Here is a 17896-nt window from a genome sequence, read left to right as displayed (position 1 = left end):
TAAATAAGTGTTATATCAGAAGACATGTATGCTGGAGCATTTATGAACTTTAACTAGTTTGTAGATACTATAATATATACAGTTTAAAACACTTTACTATAGTATAGTTCAAAAACACTTGTATTTACTATAATTACTATAGTAATTTTCACATGGGAATGTAGCATAGCTAAATAAGTGTTATATCAGAAGACATGTATGCTGGAGCATTTATGAACTTTAACTAGTTTGTAGATACTATAATATATACAGTTTAATACACTTTACTACAGTATGGTTCAAAAACACTATAGTAATTACTATAATTACTAGTATTTTTCATGTGGGAATGTAGCAAAGCAGAAAAACTTTGTTTACATATGAAGGCGTTTAGCTGACGTTTAGGCTACTTTCTAAATGGACTTTGTTTACTTTCTTAATACACGTTTCTGCTGTCGTAAACTGTATAAAACGATAAATTCATTACAGAAAACTTCATCTTTGTGTAGTGTGCGCTATGTAGTGTGTACTGTGTAGTGTTCGTCTCCTCGTCTGCGGGTGTCGCTGTTTTATTTCGTCACTCCCGCGTCACTCGCCGGTTTATCGCGCGAAGAACTGAAAACAACTTTTGTCCACGAGCGTGTGTTTCTCACACACTTTCGCTGAAAAATAAACATTTCTCAGGATTAAAGCAGACAGGAATCGTCATGGATGTTGGAGAGCTGCTGAATTATCAGGTACTTGTGCTTGTACTGTTTCTCCGTCAGCTTTATTGGGATAAACCTCTCACTGTTGGTAGCTGGTGGCTATATTATGATAAACGTCAGTCATGAATGCATAAATAAACCGCTTTTTGAATTGTTTTACGCACTATACATGTGTTTAATATGGTTTAGGAAGATTAAAACTTTCCATAATGTCTTTTTGACTAGCACAGATGTGTGTTTGAGTTCAATACTTATCATTTCATTAATATTTGTCTTTATAAAGCTGTTTGATTCAAGGATGAGTCCCTAATATAAAGTAACATGTTTGTACAAGATATACGAGACGTTTTTTGACGTTTTTTCATGAAGAAAATAACGTTACAATAGTAATTTGTAGTATATACTACAGTGTTTTTGATCCACCCCGTAGTAAATTGTATTAGAAGTATTCAGTGAGGTAAAGTTGGTTTAATATTGGCACACCCAAAACAAATTTTAAAAGTAGGCAAAGAAACAACGAATGTCAACATTTCTTTGATTCATTAGCTATATATAAATATATGTGTGTGTATATATATATATATATATGTATGTATGTATGTATGTATGTATGTATGTACTAAACATCTGTTACCTGTAACTATTGACTTCCAAAAAAAAAGTCAATGGTTACAGGTTTCCAGCTTTCTTCAAAATATCTTCTTTTGTGTTCAACAGAATAATAAAGGCAAACCGGTTTGGAACAAGTAAAAATTCAGTAAATTATGACAATTTTCATTTTTTTGGGTGAACTATTCATTTAAAAAGGACAAATATTTAAACAAATTTATTCATTTTAATCCCAATTTAATGATTTATGCTTAGGTAATAGCGACCCCAGCAGACCCGGAGATTGGCTGAGTATATTGAGCTGTATTTAAATGTACTTGAGTATAGGCTAGTATGTGTATATATATATATATATATATATATATATATATATATATATATATATATATATATATATATATATATATATATATATATATATATATACTAGCCTATTCTCAAGTACATTTTTATCCAGATACTAAATAAAACTTCCACTTTTTTAAAAAAATTCATAATAGCATAAATATAAACATATTAAAAGCTTAAAGGCTAATTTACATATTTCACTATCATAATATAAGTTGTAATAGGAAAATTTTTTTAATACGCAATGGAGCAAGTTAAACAAAAATGCACCAAGTGCAACAAATTAAGATGCGAGGTTAAAAAACATTTGGTATACCATTAAAGGAGATGCGAATACGCATAAATTAGGGACGTTTAATTACCAAAACAAGTGAGTATACCGAGGGTATGATCATCAGAAGTCGTAATACTCAAACAGCTCGTGGAAAAAAGTAGGCATACTGAGTATACGTGAGTATAGCAGGGACTACACCACTGATTTCAAAACAACATTAGCTCTATTTATTTGTCTGAATACGAGTACAGTTTTAGTAAGCAATACCTTTTCTGAAATTATATTATTAAGGAGAACGTCTGAATGTGTGAATATAAAACCAATTTTACCTCAATGAAGTGTTCACAATCCAATGTTAATGAATGCTTCAGCATACTATTATAATATAGTATTAACAGTATAAACTGTAATAAATACTGTAGTATACTTTAGATTTTATAGTATATAGTATAAACTCTAGTTGGTTGTTTTGTTAATACCACTACATTTGATTGGGCTGAAGACGCTTTTATATTCAGACTTTCTCCTTAATATAATTGGAGAAAATTGTTCTGTGCAAATCTTAAATAGGTCATATTATCAGCCAACGGCTCTCAAAATACAGTATTGTTCACAGTCAATCACAGTAAAATAGGGCTTCTAATGTTTTGAGTCACTTTCCATGCGATTTCAGACCAAATATTCAAAGTAGTGTGGTAAATACTATAGGGAACATGTCACAAGTTGTTTGTTCAAAAACGACCCTGGCAACTATTGAATTGCCACAACAGATTAATTCACGTACTTCAGCTCAAAATCACTAAAGAATTATATAGAAGATTATTACTTAATTATATATAAGTATTCATAGTATTTTCTTAGTAATTATTACATTATATTCTTGACAAAAAAACTTTAAATATACTTTAAATCACACAAAAACATTGGTTATACTGTGTATTTTGCTTTAGTTTGCAAGTAAATATACAACTAAACAATATTTTCTTGAATTAGGTGTTGTCTACATTTATTTAGGTGACAACACAGCATAAATTGTTATAAACTTAAATTAAAAAAATACAGTAATTATAATTATATTACATTTGCAACAATGATAATATTCTGTATTTTGTAAGGTCGTTGGGATATTCAGTCAAAAAACAATAAAAACAAATAATGTCTTTTATAAATTGTCTTAAAAATGTAAAAAAAAAACACCATATTAGTTTGTCATTTGTAGACTGCTGCATATGAATGTATAAGAGCTTTTTGTGTAGACGTTTGTGTTTTTGTAACTAGTTATTGTAACCTAGTTTGTTTGTTCTAAAGCAGAGTTCACCAATCTCATTCCTGGAGGGCCGGTGTCCCTGCAGAGTTTAGCTCCAACTTGCCTCAACACACCTGCCTGGGTGTTTCATGTATACCTATTAAGACCTTGATTAGCTCATTCAGGTGTGTTTGATTAGGGTTGGAGCTAAAATCTGCAGGACACCGGCCCTCCAGGAACAAGTTTGGTGACCCCTGTTCTAAAGAGTCAAAAGCAATACAAAAGATCCCAGATTTCCATTCCCAGAAATCATTGATGAAGTGTCTGTTTTTAGCCTGACCGTGGAGCAAAGAGACCCAGAGATGAGGACAGTCATGAGGAGTCCAGAAGCAAGCAGAAGGCTGCGGGTCGAGATGCGGGACGGGTCCTGCTGCGGTCAGAGGACGACACTGAAGAGCCCACAGCTGGAGACGGAGACAGGGTTCTGGAGAGACTGATGGATCAGGATGGCGAAGATCCAGAGGTCAGAACACACTCGCATAGTTTCATTTGCAATAAAGAGATTAACGGCAACAGATGTGTTTATTATGAATGCAGCAATTCTTTTTATTTCATAAATATGTTTTATTTATTATTGTATGTGTGTTTGTATATATATATATATATATATATATATATATATATATATATATATATATATATATATATATATATATATATATATATATATATATATATATATATATATACACACACACAAACATACACACAGTTGAAGTCAGAATTATTCGCCCCCTTTGCATTTTTTTTTTTTTTTTTCTTTTTTTTATATTTCCCAAATGATGTTTAACAGAGCAAGGAAATTTTCAAGGTATTTCTGCTAATATTTTTTCTTCTGGAGAAAGTCTTATTTGTTTTATTTCGGCTAGAATTAAAGCAGTTTTTAGTTAAAGCACCATTTTAAGGTCAATATTATTAGCCCCTTTAAGCTAATTTTTTTTCGATAGTCTACAGAACAAACCATCGTTATACAATAACTGTCCTAATTACCCTAACCTGCCTAGTTAACCTAATTAATCTAGTTAACCTAGCCTTTAAATGTCACTTTAAGCTGTATAGAAGTGTCTTGAAGAATATCTAGTCTAATATTATTTACTGTCATCATGACAAAGAGAAAATAAATCAATTATTAGAGATGAATTATTAAAACTATTATGATTAGAAATGTGTTGAAAAAAAAATCTTCTCTTTCTGTTAAACAGAAATTGGGGAAAAAAAATAAACAAGGGGTCTAATAATTCAGGGGGGTTAATAATTCTGACTTCAACTAGTTCTAGTAGATTGAAACACAGTCCAGTTTTCAGAGTTGAAGTTTAGTTTCGTTCAGTTCAGTGTGGTTTAATTTTCACTGCTGAAAATCCAAACACTGAAGAGCAAATCCATCGATGCGCAGCTCCACAAGTCCCAAACCAAGCAAGCCAGCGGCGACAGCAGCGAGGAACAAAACTTCACCAATTGATGAAAGTGAAGGAAAAAAACCTGGAGAGAAACCAGACTCTGTTGGCCACGACCATTTCCCGTCTGGCCAAACTTGTGCAGAGCTGCAGTCTATGTTTTATTATAAACCTTAATAAAAAAATACATTAATTACAATTATTGTTATTATATTATAATGCTATAACAATGTTCTGTATTTTGTAAAGTCTAAGCATTTCAGTCAAAAGAAAATTATGTCTTAATAAATTAGCCTCTGCCGTGAAACTGCTATACCTTGGTTGTATGTTGAAAAGTTGGCAGCAAAAGGCCTGACTCTTGACAGCTTTTTATATTCAGCAACCTTTAAAGTACTAAAACAAAAGACAGATAATCCATTTGTAAAAAACACTACTGTAATTTGGTACGAAGCCCATAGATATCTTAAAGACCTCCCAGTGCTTTCTTGCTTTTCCCCTATTTGGGACAATAACAATTTCAATCCTGCTAAAAACAATATGGGGTTTAAACTATGGATGAATAAGGGCATAATAAGATTAAAAGATTTGTACGAAGACAATATATTAATGTCATTTAAAAATCTTGTAGAAAAATTTAATATACCACAAAAACACTTTTTAAAATATTTACAACTGCAAACTTTTATTTTTATACAATTTAAAAATTCAACACAGCTCCTCCCAAGGTCATTATTGGAAACTCTAGCAGTACAAGATCGTTCCATCAAAGGACGAATTACACAATTATATAACATATTAAGAGAAAATCATAAAGAAAACTCTGAAAACAAAAGACTGGCATGGATCCAAGATACAGAAATAGATATCCCAGTAGAGGACTGGAATATATTTAGTTTGAATGCACAAACAAATACATTAAACTCCCGTTTGAGATTGCTACAATATAATTGGGTAATGAGAACCTATATTACTCCTGATTAAATAAATTCAACCCTAATATCCCTAATCTTTGTTTTAAATGCAAGAAGATACAAGGTACATTTTTTTCATTGTGTGTGGGAGTGTGAGGGGGTACAAAAACATTGGGTGGAGGTGACTCAATATATTTCACAATTTATTTCCATTCCAATTACTTTATGTCCTGGTTTATGTATATTGAATATGTATGAAGGCAGTTGTGCTTTGTCTACTAAAGAAAGAAAATTGATTGATTTATGTTTAATACAAGCAAGGTGTTGTTGCTTTATGTTGGAAAAATGTTAATCGCCCCTCCATTGGACTTTGGTTGAGACACCTTATAACTTGCTTGGCTCTTGAAAAGCTCACATGTATAATAAGGAAAAAATCCTTTGAATTTTGTGATATCTGGGAGGTGTTTTTGGACTTTGTAAGAAATGAAGATATTGAAGAAGCTTTGGATCTCTGAAGTTGTGGAATGTGAATTGATGCTTGATTAGAATTTTATTTTATTATTATTTATTTATTTTAATAAAAAAAAAAATCATTAACTTTAATATTATTTGTAATTATTTTTTAATAAGGATTATTATTTATTTAATTTTGTTTCTCCTAAACCTGTCTGGGGTAAGTTTGGGGTATGGGGGTTTGAATTATTGTAAAATATTGAAAAAACTCAATAAAAACATGTTGTACAAATCAGCCTCTGCCAAACTCAAATTGCATTTCTAACCAATAAATATGTTTATATAATTATTAATGATTCATTAGATATATTAGAATATAAATACTATTATATTTGATTTTGATGTCAATAATGATGACTAATAATAATAATAATAATAATAATAATAATAAGGATGCTGGCAATTTTAATAATAACAGCTGTAGTTAGAAATTGTAATAGTTTTACTTGATAATTTTTAATAAGTACTACTACTGAAATAATTACTTGACAATTTCATTCATTCATTTTCTTTCAGCTTAGTCTCTTATTCATCAGGAGTCGCAGACAGTGGAATGAACCGCTAACTTATCCAGGATATGTTTTACATAGAAGATGTCCTTCCAGCTGCAACCCAGTACTGGGAAACACCCATACACACTCATTCACACACACTCGTACACTACGGCCAATTTAGTTAATCAAAATACCTATAGCACTAGTGTTTGGACTGTGGGGGAAACCGGAGGAAACCCTTGCCAACACGTAGAGAACATGCAAACACCACACAGAAATGCCAACTGACCTAGCCGGGACTCGAACCAGCGACCTTGTGAGGCAACAGTGCTAACTACTGAGCCACCGTGCCACTCACTTATTGCCAATTACATTTAAAATAACGAAAGGAAAAGGTTAAAAAACGCAAACTTTGTCAAGCAGAAGAGGATTTTGAACAGGAATAAAGCCAGTCTTGTGTGTAACTCGTGGACTCGCTGAGGTCTATAGATGATAACCGTGACCTTTGACTTTGCATCCTACTGTGTGTTGGTGTTCACAGGCAGAGCTGGTGGATGAGAGCACAGTGAAGAAGATGATCCTGACCTTCGAGAAGAGATCCTACAAAAACCAGGAGCTCAGGATCAAGTTCCCAGACAACCCGGAGAAGTGAGACAACATTTTAATGTCATCGTTTGCTTTATATAAATGAAACATGATGCATGGGGATGTAACAAATACCTAAAAAGACAGTCCATACAGTGTGTAACAATGTATATGAAGAGTTCAGATGCAAAGACCGCTGAATGGCACTTCCGCCAAAAATGAGCTAATGACATTGAGCGAGAGCTTTAGGCAGGTAGTACATGTTCAACAAATATTTTTGCTTCTAATCATCCGAATCACAGCATCAGCCCATTCAGAAATAACAGTTTGTTGGCAAAACCCGCTAAACGCCACTTGCCTTTGACAGCAAAAGCTGCTATATCCTGAGAACCAATCAGAAGGCACGAATCGAATCATATGTTTTCAATGTAGCAGCGAGCTGGTAAGCCGGCTTTTATAAGAAGACTGTTTTACTCTGCTTTCGGTTTAGATTTTAAAAAACAGAGTTTGATGAACTGGATGAGCCTGTCTGACTGTCAGTGAATGGCAAGTAATATTTTCTGTCTTTTAGTAGAGATATTATATGAGACACTTGCTTTGTTTACCAAATAAAGTGAACCTAATTGGATTTGTATTTTCAACATTAAATAAAAAGACATAATGTTTTTATTTCACATATTAAGGTTTAAGTTATGATCCTCCCAAAATCATTCTGCAGAAAACCACAGATTTTTACCAAAATTCTCCGCAGAAATAGCAAAAAATGTCTGCAGATTCCGTCTGGCCCTAGGTGTCACCCAAAAATGTAATTTCTGTCTTCATGTAATGGTGTATTCACGGTCGCGAAATCACAAGTGAGCTGACCACAAGCTGTTTGTTTACTGGCGAGGACGCGTGTGTGCACGCAAATGACGCCTACTTTAGTGAACAGAAGCTGCATAGGATGTAAATAACCGGTAATAAAGTTGTAAATGACGTTCAGTTTGTTGCACAGAGCGATCGTTTGAGGGCCGTGCGGGAGGTTTGATTTGCATGTGTGTGTTTTTCTCACAGTGACAGCAGCCATGAGCCGCACTCAGAAGTGAAAGTGAAACCTGTGCGAACATCATTTAAATGATCATATCACATTTTACAGTTATGATTACGACAAACATTTGATATGATTTTTACTTTCATAGTGAACACAAAGGGTTGTGCATGAAAATAAATGTTTACTTGGCCAGTATAACTACCCTAGCCTATATATAATGTTGAATATAATGGTCTAATAATGTTGTCAATGACAGATGACAAGCACATGTCTTAAACATAATAAATCAACTTCAGAATTATGAATAGCTATATTCTGATGTCATCATTTTACTGTGATTTAATAAACAGGACAAGTCCACCATAATGACTGTACAAAATTTAGCATTTTAAGCAATAGTAGACCTACACACAGGCCTAATATTATTATTGTTGTTTTACCATATGTTTGAGAATTAACAATAATAATAATAGGCTAATCATATTAACCCTTATTTTACATTTACAGAAGCGTGATCTTGATTTTAAGCAAAAAAATCGTGATTCACATTTTTGCCTGAATTGTGCAGCCCTAATTATAAGACAATGAAAGTGTTTTTTGACCTTGCACGCATATCAGCCTGTTGTTGGAGACCCCCAAACCAAAATATGACCTTTTTAATGGGAAATAGGGGCTCTTTAATATAAAATGAGATTGAATACATTAAACAGCTGTGGCAATTAGGATCCAAATCCATACCACCTGGAGGAAATTGATGAAAGGTTAAATAAGGGCTGGACGAATACAAAAAGTGTGGAAAAAAGAGCGGAAAGCAGAAGTGTGGAGAACTGTACGGGGAAGAGCACCGCTAACAGAGAGTGGTCTAATGAGTTGGTTCTGGTTGAAAGCGACGAGTTGTAAATGCCAAAAAGCAAGTGGCTGCACAAGTGTGCCGGCGGTGACCGAATCCAGCGAAGAGTGACTGCTGCTAAGAGCGTTTGGAGAGACGTTTGGCTGAGGGTGGTGGGTTTAGCAGTTGCCCGAGACCATGTGCGGTTTCCACAACAAAGGGAGCTGAGGAACGTCGCTGTACATAGGCGCGGGCCATAAGGTGATATCCTTCTAGTTCACCAGCTTCAGGTACTATACATTTATGCAGGGGTGGGCAAACTCGGTCCTGGAGGGCCGGTGTCCTACATAGTTTAGCTTCAACTCTACTCAAACACACCTGAACATGCTAATCAGTGTCTTCAAGATCACTAACTATCTATAAGCAGGTGTGTTTCATCAGAGTTGGAGCTAAACTGTGTAGGACACCGGCCCTCCAGGACCGAGTTTGCCCACCCCTGCATTTATGCTAGCATACCAGCATCATTGATGGGTTGAATGCCAAAACAATGTGTTTCCAGCTGTTGACCTTATCCTCGTTGAGTGCGCACATACATTCATTGCACAGAGACTGTTGGACACACACACATACATTGCACGAACTGTTTAGCACCCATATCCCAGCAGTAGGGCTGCACGATTCTGGCAAAAATGTGAATCACTATTTTTTTTTTGCTTAATCAAGATCACGATTTTTCTCACGATTCTGTAAATGTAAAATAAAGGTTAATATGATTAGCCTATTATTATTATTATTGTTAATTCTCAAACAAATGGTAAAACAACAATAATAATAATATTAGGCCTATGTGTAGGTATACTGTTGCTTAAAATGCTAAATTTTGTACATTTGCAACTTTTGTACAGTCATTATGGTGGACTTGAACAGACTTTCAATATGTCCTGTTTGTTAATTCACAGTAAAATGATGACACCAGAATATATCAGATGATATCAGAATTATAAAGTTGATTTATTATGTTTAAGACATGTGCTTGTCATCTGTTATTTGTCATTATTAGATTCCTTCTTGCATTATATTCAACATTATATATAGGCTAGGGTTGTTATACTGACCCAGTAAACATTTATTTTCATGCACAACACTTTGTGTTCACTATGAAAGAAGAAAACATATCAAATGCTTGTCGTAATCATGACTGTAAAATGTGATATGATCATTTAAATGATGTGCGCACAGCTTTCACTTCCGAGTGCAGCTCATGGCTGCTGTCACTTGAGGAAAAAAAACACATACATTCAAATCAAACCTCCCGCACGGCCCTCAAACGATCGCTCTGTGCAACAAACTGAACGTCATTTACAACTTCATTACCTGTTATTCACAGCCTATGCAGCTTCTGTTCATTAAAGTAGGCGTCATAGACATGCATGCGTTCTCAGCAATGTTGCCAGATTGGGCGGTTTTGAATTTATTTGTGCGGGTAAAAGATGACGTGGGTGGGACGTGTAGAATTGGGCGGTTTTGTAACTGTGTGCCCGCCATCCCCGGTCTTCACTTATAAACCTGTTATGATCCCCCAAAGAGGTGTCATAGCCCCCGTTCTCCACATTCAAACGCTTACAACAGTTGTGATCTCCCAACGAGAGATTGTTAGGTGGTGCCTTTTAGTTTTCAGCGGGGCTTAGATTGGAAACAGTCAGCTACATCTGGCAACACTGATTCTTGGAAGTAAACAAACAGCTGGCAGTTAGCTCGTGTGTGTGATTTCGCGGCCGCGAATACATTACATTAAGACAGAAATTGCAATTTTTTTGTGAATTATACCTTATAAATACAGTATGTGACACTTTTAACACCATTTGAAGGTGTCAATGTTGCTGTGAAGACTTGTGCGACTGCCTAGCTTCTCTCCTGACCTTGAAAATATAATTGGCTAAATCGTAGAAAAGCTGAATTAAGATCGTGTGTAGGGTCGAATCGAGATCTTTTTTCGATTAATCGTGCAGCCCTACCCAGCAGTGTTGTTTATTGAGGGAAAACTGAACTCTGATGCGAACTGTGTTTACTTGAATTAATTCCTTACATGTTGTTTACCTTTGTATAGCCAGAGAGCCAATGACTGTGAGGGGTGTAGCTTTCTTTGGGTTTGTTTTTTGTATACCGATGAAATGCTCTGAGACCCCGGGTTTTCCTTCATGTAGTAGATACTGATTATTATATTTCAGTTTTCACTTTTGGTTGTGTGCGATTTGTTGGTGGTGATATTTCAGTGAGGAAAATATAAATATTTCAAAACGTACCCATTTGGTGTATTTTATGTTATTTTTAGTATAGTTGTTGTAGTCGGTGGTTTGTAGCTATCTGGGCTAAAGTAAAATTTTTAATATTGACGGATTTATTCCATCTGGCACCCAAACAAAAAGTAAAATATTACCCAACTCGGGGTTCAGGGTAGGTCCACCGTTACACAGCGAATGAAAAAGGGTCATTTTATTGCTGGATGATTCATTAGAAAATGTAAACAATACAAAACCAAACTGCATTTTTTTAACAAACCTTATATCACAGATAATTGACACAAATATAAGAACTCTCTTCATATGACATTGCAAGATCTAACCAAAAAGAAAATGATCAAAAATGATTTATTATTATGGTAATGTAGAGTTCCTCATTGGCACACAGTGACCCCTTCCTGTTGTTTGCAGGTTCATGGAGGCGGAGCTTGATCTGAATGACATCATCCAGGAGATGCACGTCATCGCCACCATTCCAGAGCTTTATCATCTGCTGGTGGAGCTGAATGCGGTGCAGTCTCTGCTCGGCCTTCTCAGCCATGACAACACTGATATCCTGACTATAACCTGACCAGCCAATCACAGCTCTTTGCCATGATGACAGCACATAATATTTGACTAGATATTCTTCAAGACACTAGTATTCAGCTTAAAGTGGCATTTATAGGCTTAACTAGGCTAATTAGGGTAATTAGGCACGTCATTGAATAACAGTGGTTTGTTCTGGTGACAATCTAAAACTAATATTGCTTAAGGGGGCTAATAATATTGACCTTAAAATGTTTTAAATCTATTAAAAATTGCTTTTATTCTAGCCGAAATAAAACAAATAAGATTTTCTCCAGAAGAAAAAATATTATAGGAAATACTGTGAAAAATTCCTGAATCTGTTCAACATCATTTGGGAAATATCTGAAAAAGAAAAACAATTCACATGCTTTTTAAATGCTCATGAGAAAAGTCTGTCCATTTCTGTGTTTTATTTAGTCTTTTGGTCAATATTATATGCTCTTAACCTGATTCACATATCAGCATCGCGGTGGTGGATCTGCTACAGGAGCTGACAGACATCGACACGCTTCACGAGAGCGAGGAGGGAGCAGAGGTGCTCATCGACGCACTGGTAAGAAAACATTCGTTCCTGTCATCATCAGAGAAAAACAGCATTACACAAGATTACCGGCTGATTCACCAGCGTCCAGCAGCACAGTGACGTTATCATGAGAGAAGTTATGAGGAATGCAGAATTATAAGAGAACAACATAAATGTGTCAAAGAGATGGAACAGTTTATGGAAATTTACTCCCGATATAAAGTTTGGAAGCGGCGACCATTTGTTTTCGTATTTTGACGCAGTTCCTAGAGAAACAGAATATTAAATAGGAAAATGGTGGGTGTGGCTTGTTTTTCTTTCTACTGCAAGCTGATTGGATGTAGTAAAATAGGCGTTTCATTCAGAAACATGGACAAAAGGGTTTGGGGAGAGTTGTTACTGACTGTGAAGCGGGTTTATTTCATATAAACAAGATTAGATCGGCTCATTTCAAGCAAAGGTAATACTGAAAGTATGTACTGAATGCTGAGATTTTCTTACAGTAGTAACCTATAGATGATATACACTTGGGGAAATAGTAAAATAGTTTATATATGCACATTTATAATAATTAATAATATTTAATATTAAATAATTAATAATATTTGTGTTTATATGCATATAAGTAAAAAAAATAAATAAATATATATATATATATATATATATATATATATATATATATATATATATATATATATATATATATATATAAATAAAGCTTAGTAAATAAAAGTACAAAAACGGAGTGGTTCTCCCCAAGGGGATCAAAGAGGACGTATGTTAATATGGATTTTTAGATACAAAGGTGTACCATTTAAATCCAGATTTAGTACAGTTTCTGAAAGATTATAGACATAAACGATAATCAACTGTTTGTTTGTTTGTTTTTATAAAAGAATAATACATTCATGCAGTCATGCACATGTTTTGAGCGCTAATATGACGGTGATTTGATGCTTTGCAAAAGTTGCAGACGCCTTTAGCGATACCAAAATTTATTTAAATTCCTTACGCTGATTAAGAAATTCAAACAGGCCTTTACTATAGTAAAGAGAATCTCCTCTAACTGTAAAACTAAATAAACTGCTAAATACTCTTGACACATGAAAGTGTAAACCCTGCAGTCTACAACAAAGGTGGAAAGTTATTGCGTATCATATTTAACAAACCGTTTACTATGAATTTTATGTAATTTTGGTCAAATGGAAAATTGAATATTATAATTGATAATTTAATATTATTAATCAGATGATGTCATTACGCTGCTGTGCCGTCAGCCAATCATTGCATTGCTGATCATGATTTCGAGGATCGATAGATCTGTCCTTCACAACACACGCAGCGATCTCAGATCAGTTTATCCAGACATTTTAATCTGATTGGCGAACTTGTTTGAAGAACCAAATTAGCCAGAGATCAGTTATCAGGATTAATAAATCCAGGATCTGCCAAATCATCTTAGATTGTTTAAGTGAGGTATGAAGAACGGATTCCTGCTCACCATTTCTGTTTGTTGTCAAAACTGACAGCCTGAGGGGGTGGGTTAATACCACACCCAATACCTCAGACAGACCTAATCTGAGAATTGAACTGAAAACAAACAGGAAGTGCATTTTCAGGTTTTACCACAAAACTAGCAATGTGAGCTAACAAAATCAGTATGGTTAGTTTGGATTTCATGTGGACTTTAAAGGCCCGAAATGATGTCATTTCAGACTAAATCAGACCAAAACTAAGTTGATTTTGAGTTTGCTTCGGCAGTTCAGAACAGCTCACCAAAGCAAACTTTTTGGGCAAGTTTGTTTTGGTCCTAAATCATTGGTCTGTGATGATTACTCAATCAGTGAGTGGTTTCTGAAGCTCTGCCTTATCCACAGAGTTCAGAATCAGACAAAAAAAATGTCCAGCACAACTCCACCAAGATAGCAAGATGAAAACACTGGAGAATCAGAGCTGGTACAGATGTATCCACACCTGTACTATTGCTCAGGGAAAGTCTCCTAAGGTTTCACACACCAGTTGAAAAGCACAACCGCATTGCGCCTCATCTGATAAAGTTCTAAACCTGCTTCCATTTGGTGTCTGTCCATGGTAAAAATAAAGCAATGTGACATGCAGCAGTGGTGCTTCGCCGTGGAGAATGCTGTTTGTCAAATATTTATGAAACTTTTTAGCAGTACACTCAAGTAGACAGGAGTCTTACTGTTTGAAAACACTATACCATCACTCAGCCTTTTCCAAATTCTTTTAGCCGTCAAATAAAGAATGAACAAAAAATAGTTTTAAGTAAACTGTAGACTTTGCTCTCCCTCAAGTGATTGCAAACCGTTCTTTCTTCTGTTGAACACAAATAAGGTACTTTAAAGAATGCTGAAAACCTGTAACCATTGACTTCCATAGTAGGACAAACAAATACTATGGAACTTAATGGGTAGCATTCTTCAAAACGTCTTCCTATGTGTCCTACACAAGAAAGAAACAAGTAAATGATGACAGTAGTTTCATTTTTGGGTGAACTATCCCTTTAATAATATCAAGACTGATGTTGTGGATGTGCAATCAGACACTGAGTCACAGGAAACAGGAACAATCAGAGGTTGATTGAGTCGTGCGGGTTTGATTGAGTTGTGCTTTCAAGCAAACACTTTTACACCTCTGAATGACTATTTATACTGCAGCTCCACAAACAGGATGCTAAATAGGGCTGGAAATGTTGTATTTATTTATTTGATCAGGCTCTCGATTTAAGATTTTCATGCATTTATGAAATGCATTTATTTATTTAGCCATTTATTAATGAATTTTTGCTATTAAGATTCAGTTTATTTAGGCATTAATAAAGTATTTTAATTTATCTTAAAATTTTAGTTGTTAACTTTATTTAAGTGAGGGGTGCCCAAACTTTTTCTTATGAAGGGCCAAAATCCAAACTTGGTTAAGACTAGTGGGCTGTATTTAAATATATAGTCGCCCAGCCTAATTTCCTAAAATGTAAAACTAACTATAAAACATTGCTTTATATTAACTAATACAGTAATATTTAGATTTATTTATACAGTGTGCCCTACTTTAGGCATATCTGATTTAAGCAATTTTCCATCATAGTTTAAAATCATTAGAACTAGTGCTGTGCAGTAATCATGGTTAATCACATCTAAAATAATAGTCTGTGTTTATGTAATGTGTGTGCATATTTATTATCAAATACAGTGGTGTGAAAAACTGATGTCTTGTTTGTTTTTTTGCATGTTTGTCACACTTTATTGTTTTCGATCATCAGACACATTTAAATATTAGTCAGAAATAACACAAGTAAACACATCATGCAGTTTTCGTTATTAAGTGAAAGCAAAATGCAAAGTTACATAGCCCTGTGGAATAAAGTAACTCCTCCTCCCTCAAAACATAACTTAACTCTGGTTTATCACACCTGTTAAATTTCTCTAGCCACACAAATGCATGCATATTTCAGACCCAGACTCATAATTCTGACTTCAACTGCATATTGCAATACTAATATAATGTCACCAGATGAATTGAATAGCTTTAATTGGAAAGATTTGATTCATTTAGATAGATTTGGGATGATCAAGTCTTTTTCTTTGCATTGTGTTTGCATAAATTATAATAAATTACTAGCACATATGAATACAACAGAGCAGAGATAAAAGTGAACAGTGCTTTGTTTTCTGCGCGGTCTAACAGCATTCAGGTCAAACATAACATACCATACCAAAAAATTATAATAAAGTGTAACTATCTTTGTTTTAATATTAAATAAATAATATAATCCTGCAAAGTGACTATTGCAGATACACACATAGCAATATCGATGCTCAAACAATATATTGTGCAGCCCTACTCTGAGCTATTTTTATTATTAAACTATGAACTCTTATGTTTTTTATGGGTGATGTTCTTGGGATGTATTTACTTCATTAGAATGAATGAATAAATAGTGTGTGTGTGTGTGTGTGTGTGTGTGTGTGTGTGTGTGTGTGTGTGTGTGTGTGTGTGTGTGTGTGTTCAGCTGGAGGGTCAGGTCGTGGCTCTCATGGTGCAGAATATGGAGCGTTTGGACGAGACGGTGAAGGAGGAAGCTGACGGAGTTTACAACAGTTTAGGTAAGCCAGAAAGACACTCCAGCCAGCTAATTAATGCACTAGTCAGTCTGATTGGCTGATGGAGGGTTTGTGCGAGTCCGCTGAGAAACAAAGAGCTGTTTATAAGTTTAAAGTGCAGTTCTGTGCTGCTTAGTTTTCTTTTAGTAGGTTTTGTTGCTTTTGTTGGGTTTAGCGGAAAAAACCCTGGAAAACAAATGCAAATATTATTTAAAAATAGTTAAAATTAATAGTTATCATTAATAATAAATAATGGAGAATACTTGAGTGTTTTACTATAACTGGCATTATCTCAAGTGCACGTCATGCCACTGAAACCATTATTCTTTCTTTGTAGTTAATTGACCAACAAAAAATATAATAAAATTAAGATAAAAATTACATATTAATACATATTAATTATATATTAGAAATTATAATTATTTCCAAATATTATCAATTGTCTTTTCGTGGATCCCAGTTGTATGAGCTACAAATAATAACTTGACTTCTAGTTGATCATTTGGAAAAGTGGTAGAGGGTTGATTCTTCAGATGAATCATCTGTTGAGCTGTATCCCAGTCATCACTAATACTGCAGAAGACCTACTGGAAGCCACATGGACCCAAGATTCTCAGAGAAATCAGTCAAGTTTGGTGAAGGAAAAAATCATGGTTTGGGGTTACATTCAGTATGGGGGCGTGTGAGAGATCTGCAGAGTGGATGGCAACACCAACAGCCTGAGATATCAAGACATTTGTGCTGCCCATTACATTACAAACCACAGGAGAGGGCAAATTCTTCAGCGGGATAGCGCTCCTCATACTTCAGCCTCCACATCAAAGTTCCTGAAAGCAAAGAAGGTCAAGGCGCTGCAGGATTGGCCAGCCCAGTCACCAGAGATGAACATTGAGCATATCTGGGGTAAGATGGAGTTGAAGATGAATCCAAAGAATCTTGATGAACTCTGGGAGTCCTGCAAGAATGCTTTCTTTGCCATTCCAGATGGCTTCATTAATAAGTGTTATAGGTAATAAGACTTTATAGTCTGGCCTGGACATTATTTCTGTTAAGCGACAAAAGTCAGACCTTACTGTCCTAAATAAATAATTAAAAATCAAGGCATGATCATATTTTATTGTGGTTAAATAAGCGTAATCTAGAGGCCTTTTCCTTTCATATAAGCCACTTTTGATAGCAAATGATCAACTAGAGTTGATCATTGAACTCAAGTTATTATTTGCTGCTCCTAAAACTTTTTCAGGTAGTGTATGTTAATCAAACATGTCTTATTTTTTATTTTGTTTAAAACTTTATCTATTGATATTGATATTGATATTTATCTGCCAAAGTCAGACCATTGACATAAAAACAGAACAGCAAAAAACTAAAATAAAACGAAATAAAAAGTAAATGGATAAAAA

General features: G+C 34.6%; 1 protein-coding gene across 1 annotated transcript in view; it reads left to right on the top strand.

Moving 5' to 3' along the window:
- Nucleotides 1–578: 578 nt before the first annotated feature.
- The window catches only part of ctnnbl1 (catenin, beta like 1), a 95795-nt gene continuing 78477 nt past the window's right edge, over nucleotides 579–17896 (top strand). Inside the window, exons 1-6 of the mRNA XM_056449275.1 lie at nucleotides 579–716; nucleotides 3498–3686; nucleotides 7077–7183; nucleotides 11691–11835; nucleotides 12310–12402; nucleotides 16403–16496. Of these exons, the coding sequence (XP_056305250.1) occupies nucleotides 687–716; nucleotides 3498–3686; nucleotides 7077–7183; nucleotides 11691–11835; nucleotides 12310–12402; nucleotides 16403–16496 (658 nt within the window). The 5' untranslated portion in view covers nucleotides 579–686. The remainder of the gene's footprint in view (nucleotides 717–3497; nucleotides 3687–7076; nucleotides 7184–11690; nucleotides 11836–12309; nucleotides 12403–16402; nucleotides 16497–17896) is intronic.

This window comes from Danio aesculapii, chromosome 23 (genome assembly GCF_903798145.1).
Source record: "Danio aesculapii chromosome 23, fDanAes4.1, whole genome shotgun sequence".
Lineage (NCBI taxonomy): Eukaryota > Metazoa > Chordata > Actinopteri > Cypriniformes > Danionidae > Danio > Danio aesculapii.
Note: the sequence above shows the minus strand (reverse complement) of the source record. Positions and strands in the feature narration are given on the sequence as shown.